This window comes from Peromyscus leucopus, chromosome 3 (genome assembly GCF_004664715.2).
Source record: "Peromyscus leucopus breed LL Stock chromosome 3, UCI_PerLeu_2.1, whole genome shotgun sequence".
NCBI lineage: Eukaryota > Metazoa > Chordata > Mammalia > Rodentia > Cricetidae > Peromyscus > Peromyscus leucopus.
The window spans coordinates 140,621,338-140,633,060 of record NC_051065.1 but is presented as its reverse complement, the minus strand read 5'-3'; the positions used below and the strand labels follow the sequence as shown (position 1 = coordinate 140,633,060).

Below are 11,723 nucleotides of genomic sequence, written 5' to 3'. Positions count from 1 at the left end.
AATTATTGTCTTTGAAATGTTTACATGTTGGGATTGCTTTTTTATTGGCAATTATTCTTGATTTTTTTTCCAAGCCATGGAAGATAACTTATCCTAGGTTTTCTTGATCCATGTTTTCTTCTTGTGATTGTGTTTTTCTTTTGCTTTTAGAGTCTGTTTTCCTTATGATTCTCTTGGCGCATTTGATAGGAAACTATCTTGAAGTCACTGACACTGTGCAATGTCAGAACAGTGTTAGATCCTGTAATAAAACAGAGAAGCACAGTTATAGGTGGAATATTAAATGTGGATGACAATTAGTAACACTTAGAAATTAATAAACGAGGAGAATGAGCCATTGTTTTAAATAACCTGAAGAAATGATTGGTTTTTCTTTGAAGAACACAACCTGTTCTTTAATATAATCCAGCTGATCTGGCTGGGGCTCAAGTAACAAATTAGATATGGGTGGGAAGTGCCCAACCCATGGTCTTCAAGGTGACATTGTTTCCCTGGGTCTTATAAAGGTTGTGCTTAAGTTCTTCCAGCATCAAGAGAGAGAGAGAGATAGAGAGAGAGAGAGACACCATGGCTACCTCCAGAATGTTTCTGGTTCTGCTCTCTATGGCTCTGCTGGCTCTGACCTCAGCTCAGAGGGCTGATGAAGGTAAGAGAAGAAATGGGATCGAAAGTCATGGAAAAGGGTAGATCTGGGCTGCTTCTTATAAGCAATTAGTTAATATCTAGAGAGTAGGCCAATACAAGGAGAGTCATCATTTTTCACTGATGGCAAAGATATGTGTCTGAATATCTGGGTGTATATTCTAAGACAGCATCTTTACAGTGGGACATTTACTCTCTGAACATGCATAGATTTTACACACTCACTCTCTGTGTGAATAAGGTGAAATTGTTATAATTCACCTGGATATTTTGTTTCCTTTCCAACAAGTGCCTGAACATTTAGAAATATTGAGAATTTTTATTAAATCTTTATGTTTAATAAAAGTTTGATTAATTGGTTCCTCTACTGTTTTCTAGATTTACTTGCTTCCCATGCAGAGCATTACAGTTTAGTGAAGTACAGGGCTCCAATTAGAACATTTGTTTATCAAAATATGAGAAACTGCTGAATGAAATATATATCTTAGAAGGTTAGCAAAATTTGGGTACCTCAAGATACCATCGAAACAATCTGTTGGTAAACAAAAATGACTTTTTTGTTAATATGATGAAAGAAAGTACCATTTTCCTTTAATTCCATGGTTAAATGCAAGAGGCAAAATTGGAGCATTTAAAAAATAAAGCTCTGGGGTCTGGTTGGTGGAATGAGGTCTTTGTTAATTATGATTAGGTAAAATATATAATTTGTGATATGATGAGGAGCTAAGAAAGAAGTCATGGAGAATAAACACTTATGGCTTTAGAGAGTTGAACAGACTTGTGTTTGATTAAAAGGGTTTTGAATAATTAATCCTTGTTTGAAAAGCTTGTCTTCTGGGAAAAAAAGTTTGTGGGTAGTAAAGTCTTGCTAATGTAGACAGTGAGTCACATGGCCACAAATGGTTTGATTCTCAAGTTGTATCTTCAGGAAATCACATCACCAAGCATGTGGTGCACTGCAAAGGAAGTAATTCAGTTGGTTGCTTGATTTCTTCTTTACTCCTTGTTCAATCCATAATGCTACTTTGGGAAATGATGGTTCACTGTATTTAAACCACATATTCATTTGTTTTGTATATAATATATATCTTAATTTCACTACCAGTCTCTTAGTTATTTCCTTTTTATATTTATATTTTCTTGATTTATACAAGCACACAGTTATAATCTAGTAACTCAAACCTTAAGTTTATTATATTTTTCTTTTAAAATCCTAGATGATGAAAATTCTCTTCAAGAGAGAGGTAAGTCTCTATTTAAGGTTATACTTCATTTTCCTTCAGAATGTGTCATACTTTGATTTTTGCTTACATTTTTTGTCATTTACAAGTTCTAAAAATGGTTTAGGAAGTCTCAAAAAGCAAAAGAGTAGAAACTCCCCAATGTTTTAGTAGTCTTCAGTCATAGTGTTAAACATGAGCCAGCCTTTCACATCATGTCTTTTGTGTCAGTGAAATAGTGTCTGAATATTAGCAGAACACATGCACACTGTTTATTTGCAAATCCGTTTCTCTAAATAGTTCTACAGATGATGGCTAACAATGGAGTGACACAAACCTCTTTCATTTACAAGGGTTTTGATGCCATTGACATATGTTGTAGTTAGGGTTTCTATTGCTGATAAAATACCTTGATCAAAAAACATGTGGAGAGGAAAGGGTTTGTTTCACTTATGCTTCCATGTGACAGTACATCACAGAGGGAAGTTAGAGCAGGAAATCAAGCAGGGCAAGAACCTAGGGGCGTGAGGCAATGTGGAGGCCAAGGAAGAGCATGGCTTACTGTCTTGCTCCTTAAGACTTGCTCAGCTTGTTTTCTTATATACCACATGACCACATGTCCAGGGGTGTACTACTCACAATGGGATGACCCCTTCCCAATCAGTCACTAATTAACAAAATGCCCTGCAAGCCTGCCTGCCTATAGCAGGTTCTTATGGAGGCATTTTCTCAACTGAGGTTTATTCCTCTCAGATGACGCTAGGTTGTGTCAAGTTGACACAGCACCAGATAGTACAACATATAACTCAATTGAATAGTGAATATATTAGGTAAGTTGCTTAAATATTATGGTTATTCAGTCAGTAAATATCCCATCAAAGAAATGGCATAATCAAATAAAATGAATTAATGAACAAGTTTGTTGTTAAAAAAAACAAAAAACAAAAACTCCTTATAGCCGGACCTGAAGGCACAGGCCTGTATTCCTTACTGAGAAGATGGAAGAGGATGGTTCACAGGTCTAATGTCTAACTGGGCTACAGAGTGTGTTCAAATCTAGCCCAGACAATTTAGCAAGACCTGGCTTCAAAGTGAAAAATAAAGGAAATTGGGTAAATGATAGAGCACTTGCCTATTGTTCGAGACTGGGTTCAATCCCATGACAGCAAACAAGGAAACAAAAAGCTTGAGGATGCTTCCTGACTTGTTAATAATCTTTCCACTCAGTTTGAAATTCCATTTTAAACTTCATTATTTGTGTGTGTGTGTGTGTGTGTGTGTGTGTGTGTGTGTGTGTGTGTATGTGTGCTGTTCTTTCTTCACAGAATCTCTTGAGGGGGGAGACTTCCATGAATCAGGTGAGATATTTCAGCTTCAATTAAGTTATTGAGTAGTATTATGAATTATATCTAGCAACTTCTGAATTACCAGTCTAGTACAAAATTTGGCCAAATTTTTAGATTAAAAAAAAGTTATCCCTAAACTTTACAAATTTCCTCTCTCCATTATTCTACTATTTAGTTCTTAGTTCCACATTGTAATAGGTTCAAAAATTTTTAAAAAAGCAGAATAACAATAGTAACACCAACAAAATGAGAAAGACAAGAAAAAAGAGGAAAAAAAAACAATGTTTGCTTTGGACTCAGCTTTGTGATGTTCAGTGTGGGGTTATTCTTTCTTCTGCCCTTTATCTCTTGCCTTGGCTGCCCTTGTGATGTCACACCTAGCTAGGGTTTCCTGAAAGACATGTTTTGATTGCTTATATTATTTCCTCCAATGCTAATTCAATAAAAATTACACTTGCCCTCATCATGGCATATCACCACCAAGAGTTTAATAGCTAAATAGGGCATGGTTAGTATCTTCGAGGTACCCAGAGTCTATTAGATAGTGAAGCTTGGGCATAACCAGGATCACTGTTAGGAAAGTGGGCATAGAAAATTATAGATTTCACAGCACAGGAGGAAAGGAAAGACCTCATACAAGAGATGGTATAACCCACAGCTAAATCTATGCTTGCGTTATAGCCTATACACACAGACATTAGTCTTAGAATGTTAAAAAGCCATACAGTTGAAGTAAATATGAAGAGCTGAAAATGTGAGTTAGCATCAGGGTGTGAAAGATATTATGAGCAGCAGATTGATTTTCTACCCATCCTTTTAGCAACAGACATGTTGTGTAACAACATCTTTATATTATGATTTCTCTCAGCCACTGAGAAATATGATGGAATATGGGTAATTTCATATGTAACACGCCAAATTCAAGTTCTGAATAGATGGCATTATATAATAATGGCAGGTGTATTAAAAGAGAGGAGAGTAAATTGGGACAAAGAAGTAAAGTGTTTTTGATTAAGTAATTATACACATTTAGACAAGATCTCCCTGAACCTTTTCTTCTTCTTCTTCTTCTTCTTCTTCTTCTTCTTCTTCTTCTTCTTCTTCTTCTTCTTCTTCTTCTTCTTCTTCTTCTTTTTTTTTGGTTTTTCGAGACAGGGTTTCTCTGTGTAGTTTTGGTGCCTGTCCTGGGTCTCGCTCTGTAGACCAGGCTGGTCTCGAACTCACAGAGATCCACCTGGCTCTGCCTCCCGAGTGCTGGGATTAAAGGCATGCGTCTCCACCACCTGGCCACCCTTTTCTTCTAAGTATTAAATTGGTCACTACCTAATACTGTCTACCCCAGTATAAGAACTTCTCACTAAATCAAGCCAATGATAGAGTCTACGATTATCTTGTTAAGCTCATGGTGATTCTTTCTATGTTTTTGATCTTTTTCTGAATGTGTGTTCTCTATCCCAAAAAAGTTGGTAATTTCCGTTCAGGAATACAAGAATTGAAGAGCCAATTTGAAGAACAAGTAGGTCAGATTGGCAAGTCGGCTAAGAATGTCCTCAAAAGAGGGAAAGAGAAGCTCAACAAAGGGAAAGGCCGAGGTGGTAATCAAGGCTCTGATGGTGACAGCTTGAGAGGTCAGGAACGTCAGGGTAGAAGTCAACAAGGAAGAGGTGGTCAAGGAAGTCGTGGCCAGAAAGGCGGAAAAGGCCAGAATGCAAAAGGTGGCCAGAAAACACGTTCTGGAAAAGGTGGCAAGAGAAACCAGAAAGGTCAGTACAACAGCAGTCCTGGTGACCAGTGAAAGGAGAATCAGCTAGAGATGTCTTCCGATGATCCCCTAGAGACTGATTACACTCTATCATTTAGTAAATTTCTCTTTAAGTTCCACAATTTTTCTCATTTATCGGAGCTTTACATCTTTTCTTTCTCTCTAACACTCTTTCCCAGATGTGTTCGTGCCATAGTTCTCCCCACCTCAATCTACACACAGAAAGGCCCTCTTCCTTCTGACAGCAGCAAGTGTCCCTTCCGCCCTGTCAGAATTTCTCTCATCAGATTAGTTTAGTGTGTCCCCAAGTTCTCTCTCTCTTATCATCTCTCCTTCTCTTTCTTCTTCCTTCTCTTCCCCTCTCCTAGCCAGTTCCTATTCCTATTCTCTCTCTCAATGTATGTGTTTTGAGACAGGGTTTCACTTTGTAGCCCAGGCTGGTTGGAATTCACCATGCAGTCCAAGTTGGTCTCTCATTAACTAATCTTCTCACCTTAGCCTCCTGAGTGTTAGGGTCACAGGCACAGGCCACCACATCCAGCAATATAATACATTTTAATGAGACTACTGGGTGGTGAAGTATCAGGCACATGCCATATTTAGAACTATTTGACTTCTGAAGTCCGTCTCTTTGTTTCAGAGAATGTTGAAGAACTTTCAGAAGAGTAAAACACTTGCCCCTTCCTTTCCTCAAGTTCAAAGCATCAATAAAATCATCAGCATGAATATCTTGTCTCCTGTTTTCCTTCTAAGATTATGGTTCTCCAGTGACCAAATGATCAATACACAAGCTTCTTTTCCTAGTTCAAACAAAAACTTATGTCGTGAGCTTCTCTGACAATGTTTCAATGCCCAATTGTCATTTTGCCACATGTATCTTGGACCTAAGAGAGTCCTCAGGACTCTCTTGAGCAAGGGGGAAAGCCCACAACAGAGTCTTCCTTACAGTTTTCAGAAAGAATGAGCCCTACTTACATTTTGCAATTTTGGCATCCAGAAATGTAATAGAAAAAATACATTTATGTTTGTGGAACATCCTCTCCAACCCTCCAGTTTGGGAAACTTGGTTACAGGAGCTTAGAAAAGTTACATGAGGAAATTCATTTACCAGATGCTTTACATGAATAAACCTAGGAGAAACATAACATATATATCCCATTCTACCACTCAAGCTTCTGGGAGGAGGAAGGGAGAGAGGGAAGAAGGGAGAACAAAGAGAGGGAGGAGGGGGGAGGAAGAGAGGAGAGAGAGAGAGAGAGAGAGAGAGAGAGAGAGAGAGAGAGAGAGAGAGAGAGAGAGAGAGAGAACTGAGTATAGGTAAGCCTCTGACAACTGGTGGGTTCAATACATTCATTGCAGGGATTGTAGTCTATCTAGATCTTCACTTTCCAGACTTTGAGAACGTGGAATGCAGGAAGCCCCAAAAGCAGAAGATAAAAATGAAGACTTCATGGGCCTCTACTAAGGTTCTAAGTCTCTTGCTTTCTGGCTGTTTTTTTTTTATTATTATTTATGCAACACATTTTTTTTAAAGATTTATTTATTTATTATGTATACAGCATGTATGACCAGAAGAGGGTACCAGACCTTATTACAGATGGTTGTGAGCCACCATGTGGTTGCTGGGAATTGAACTCAGGACCTCTGTAAGAGCAGGTGGTGCTCTTAACCTCTAAGCCATTTCTCCAGCCCTATGCAACACATTTTGTTGTGAGAACGTTTGAAACTGACTTAGGAGAGGATGCAAGGACAAAAGTTGTCTGCTTATGTTACAAGAAGTCTGGGATCATCTACAATGATATTTCTCAATTTTTCGTGAAAACATTTATCTAAAGCCTAGGAAAAAGTAGGAAGTAAGTAAAAATAAAGCTCAATATACTTTACAACCTCAGACGTAAAAAAAATAATGGATACTGATTTCTTACTTAATAAATTATGACCTAGTTGGACCATGAAGTCTGCACAGCGAAGGTCATATCCAAACAAAACTGCCTTATGTAATACAAAGTGAGAGAATAGGCAGGATATTCACAAATAAACCCATCACGTCACACTTTTGTTTTGCAACAAGATCCCAGCTACTGGCTTTGCTTGTTTAAAGTTGATTAGTCTTCCAATTCTTTCTTTTGCTAAAAGTTCTAGTTTCCATTTCTTTTCTTCTTCATATCAAGGTGTCTTTTAGTCCCCCAGAGAAACTTATAGTTTGCTCACATTAAAACAGATTTCTTGATCAGGAGATACTATTCCTCTGCAAGCACAACTTTACAGTATCAGTGGGTTCATATGCTAGTTTGAAATGCTGGCAAAGCAATGTCTGACTATACTGTTTCAAAAATTGTCTCATTGTCAATACAATGAACAACAAATTCCTTTTCAACCTGCTGTTCACAGTATCTTTCCTAGTCTGGAACTGACTTCCATTTTTGGCCCATGTTTCTCTGTCCCCACTGGAACACCAGAATGTGTTCATAGAATTAACTGTGCATTCCTTTGTGATTTTCCCTCCTCCTCTGCAGTCCAGATCACATGACAGCTCTCTGTGAGTATATATCCTCCCACCCCAGTCACCACCCTTTGTCTTTTCTGCTTTGAGCTTTATTAACACATTGTTTCTGAGACAGGGTCTTACCTCAGGCAGGCCTGACCTTGATATACGGCCAAGGGTGACCTTGAACTCTTGAGTTTTCTGTCTCTGTCTTTCAAGTGCAGGGGCTATAGATGAGCCGCACCACAATAAAAAATAAATTTAATAAAAATAAAAAATAAATTAAAAATGACAATGAAGACTATGTTGATTTGCTTATATTTGGTTATAGAAGCTTAATTTTATCATTCTAACAAATTGACTACCTTCCTGATCTTAGGTAGATTTATTTCATACCCACAGAAATGACAAGCCTGGAATGAAACTTAGTTGTTGAAAGAGTGGCTTATCTCTATATGTTTTGCCTTGTAAAATGAAAACATATAGTAGATCACAAAGGAGAGAGAGAGAGAGAGAGAGAGAGAGAGAGAGAGAGAGAGAGAGAGAGAGAGAGAGCACAGCCATAGCTAATGTCTGCCTAAGAATAGAAGAATTGGATTTACTAAATATCTCGCCATCTAGCCCTTGCTAGGCAAGAACTGTTTTAGGAGGAAGCCAAATATATACAAATTTCTGCCACTGAAAATGTTGGGGAACCTCCCCTATGGTGCCATGTGTTAGTGGGGAAATGGGCCCTTTCTCAAGATTTTTAGTCTTACTAATAAAATAATTTAAGAAAGGACTCAGGAAAAGCATGGGAACAATTTTATTAGAGTTTAAAAGAGGAATTGTACAACAGGCAAACTGTCAATCTCTGCAGCTGCCTAGAGGAAGGACGTGGAGAAGTGAGAAAGGCGTTTTACTTCTAAGCAGCCATGTGGTAGGTGGGGAGTAGATGGCTTCATAGAAAAACAATCTAAGAAACCCAAAGTATTAGAGAAAATACGCTTAGAAAATATACCATCTCCAATCTCCTGAGGTCTTTGTACCAACTCTGTCATCATTTCTTTTTCTGATGTTATTTCTCTAGAGCATTTTATACTAATTATACTTGAAAATTTTGTTCTGTGTTAACCAGGGTTCTCTAGAAGAATGAGCAATTAGAAAGAATACACAACACAAAGGGAATTTATTAGTTTTGCTGGGTAGCACAACAATTTCTGTCTGAACATTGGAGAGGCTCAGAATCTGGTAGCTGCTCAGTCTGTGAGTCTAGATTCCTTAACAGTTACAATATGGCATTAAAAGTCAGGAATATTTCTGAAGAGCTCCTAGTCTTGAGTTCATGTTGGAAGGCCAAAGAAACTGGTTTGTATCACTGAAGGATGGTGGCAGCTAGAATAGACGTACTTCTGAGTAGATAGCAAGGGCTGGTAGGCAAGGGCAGTAGGGCTTCTTCCTCAGACATCTTTCTATCTGGGCTGCCAGTGGAAGGTACAGCCTGTTCTGGGGAAGATCCTAACCCTCTGCCTTAGTCAATGTTTTATTGCTGTGAAGAGACACTGTGACCCTGGCAACTCTTATAAGGGAAAGCATTTAACTGGGACTTGTTTACAGTTTAGAAGTTTAGTTCATCCTCAGCATGTCAAGAAGCATGCATGCAGGCATATATAGTGCTGGAGAAGGAGCTGAGAGTTCTACATGTGGATCTGCAGGCAGCAGGAAGAAGAGAGCCTCTGGGCTTGGCTTGGGCCTTTTTATTTATGTATGTATTTTATGTATATGAGTGCTCTATCTGCATATACACCTGCATGCCAGAAGAGGGTGTTGGATCCCATTATAGGTGGGAATTGAACTTGGCCTCTGGCAGAATAGCCAGTGCTCTTAACTGCTAAGCCTTCTCTTTAACTCCCTGACTGGGGCTTTTGAAACCTTAAAACTCACCCTCAATGACACAGTTCCTTCAACAAGGGCATACTTCCTAATCCTTTCAAATAGTGCCACTCCCTAAGTATTTAAATATATGAGCCTATGGGGGCATTTTTAGTCAAACCACCATAGTTTCTCAGTTAATCTTTCTAGGATTCTACCCTCCTAGCCCCTATTCTCTACTCAAGGCATCTCTTTTAGTTGATTCATATCCAATCAAATTTGCAATCAAGAGTAATCATCACAAATCCACCCCTTGTCAACTTGATATCCACTTCAATGCCATGCTTGATTTCTAAGTGGAAGCAATAACAAGGTCATAATTCTGCCTAACCTGGCATAAATGTCCAACGTACAGCCAATAACCCTATCTTCCTTCCCTCAAATAAATGACTAAGTCTGTTAAGAAGTGCTCAGTCTCTCAAAAATTAAATTTGACAATGTAGATTTATAACTCTTATATACCAATATTATCTCAATCACTGTTCTATTATATGGTAAAGAAAGAGAGGAAGAATCTGCTTAATGTTTGTGTAAACATACATGTACAAATGCATTTTTAACAAAGTGTAAGTGGATTTTTCTCTGTCCCACCAGCCAGCTCTCAAATCATGACATGGAGACTTAATATTATAAGAGCTCAATCGATAGCTTAGGTTTGTTTCTAACTAGCTCATATAACTTAAATTAACCCATATCTTTTAATCTACCTTTTGCATCATGGCTTTATTACCTTATTTTCATAGAGCCCATCCTGCTTGCTCTGCATCTGGCTGGTGACTCTGCCTTCTTCTTAGAGTTCTTTCTGCCCACAAAATCCTGCCTAGCTATTGACCATTTAGCTTTTTATTAAACTGGTCATAGTGACATATATTTACACAGTGTAAAGGAATATTCCATAACAAAGAATGACAGAAATATGGAAATTATAATTTTCATTTCTGTAACTAGTTACATGGCCTTAGCTGCTATTTGTAACTACCTTCTTCTGCTCATTTTGTGCTTCTCCATCTTCATTGGTCACCTCACCAGGTTTTGTGTTTTTGTCTGGAGGGGTGACCCATCTGTCCATTCCTGAAGGATCTGGGCCATTTGTCATTCTATCTGGATAGAGTATTGTAGTTTCCCATTGACTCAGTCCCAATACAATCCCTTTTCTCCTCTGAAACACCATGAGACAAACCTCCACTCTCTTTGTTTCTTCCAGCATTTTTATTTTCAAAACTTCCACTAGAATGATCCTTTTAGCACTGTTTACAGTACAGTGCTTTTATAGTTCCAAGTTACAATTTTTTCCACACTCCTTTTGTAAATCAGTTCCAAAGACTTAAAAACCACATGGCCAGGTTTATCACAGCGGTGACCCCACTTCTGATAACACAAAGTTCGTGTTGGTCAGAGTTTTCTAGAGATATAGAATGGGTAGATTGCATATATAGTACAAACATGGTTTATTAGTTTGGTTTATATGATAGACTGGATAGTCTAATGACACGTCCTGGCATGCTGTGAGACAGAGGACACAGTAGCTTCTCAGTCTATGAGGATGGCATTGAAGGGCTGCAGGATGCATGAGAATTTGCTCTTTTTCAGTCTAACTTTGGAAGGACAGAAAAAAAATCTAGGTTCCAATGTTAGCAAAGGATCGAGGTAGAAGCAGCAGCAGTGGAGTAACTCACTAGCAAACTCAGATCTCTTTCTGCCACCAGAAGGTGTTGTTCACTCTAGGGGAGAGTCTTCCATCTTCAATTAATTAAAGGGAATACCCACCCAGACCTGTCAGAGGCATGCCAATCAGTTGATTCCGAGCTGAATCAAGTTGACAACCAGCTCTGATTTTACTTTCTTGATATAGATCTATCCTAATTCAGGACAAAATGATTCCTCATCTGCAGTTACTCTCAGTTGTATAATTATGGTTTGTAACTATGTCTATTTGATTATTATTTGTCTTCCATGGTATTTTCTGTGACTGTACGTGACACAACACAATGGGCTTTATTGTATCACATATGCACAGCACCTACAACAGTGTCTGGTACCTATGAATGGCTATCTACTGAGTATGTGAGGAACAGAACCAGAAAGAATTCAATTGCACTTTCTGTGGTCCATTCACTGAGTTCTCACAGTGAAAGCTTGAAAACTGTCATCATTGCTATAGTAAAAGAAGCTATGCAAATCTACTGTTCAACTTTTTTTGTTTATCTACACATGATTTACAATAATTAATACACCTAGGAATTAAACCCACCTTCCTGAGTGAGGCCAATTTTATCCTAGCAAGGATGAACTTAGGCTGCTAGACTTGTTAAATGAGCCCGTTACTTGTCAGGGCATTTTCCTGCCCCATTGCTTTA

General features: G+C 38.3%; 1 protein-coding gene across 2 annotated transcripts; it reads left to right on the top strand.

The window, feature by feature from the left end:
* The first annotated feature begins 521 nt into the window (after positions 1-521).
* On the top strand, positions 522-5,696 carry LOC119087557 (insulin receptor substrate 4-like). Of its 2 annotated transcripts, none has more exons than XM_037203455.1 (5): positions 522-646; positions 1,860-1,886; positions 3,188-3,220; positions 4,690-4,971; positions 5,611-5,696. In XM_037203455.1, exons 1-5 carry the CDS (start codon positions 568-570, stop codon positions 5,637-5,639), a joined length of 450 nt encoding a protein of 149 aa, XP_037059350.1. In that variant the 5' UTR covers positions 522-567; the 3' UTR covers positions 5,640-5,696. The 2 variants fall into 2 exon arrangements, with proteins under 2 accessions (XP_037059350.1, XP_037059349.1); XM_037203454.1 differs by having other exon boundaries at positions 4,672-4,971.
* The last annotated feature ends 6,027 nt before the right edge of the window (positions 5,697-11,723 follow it).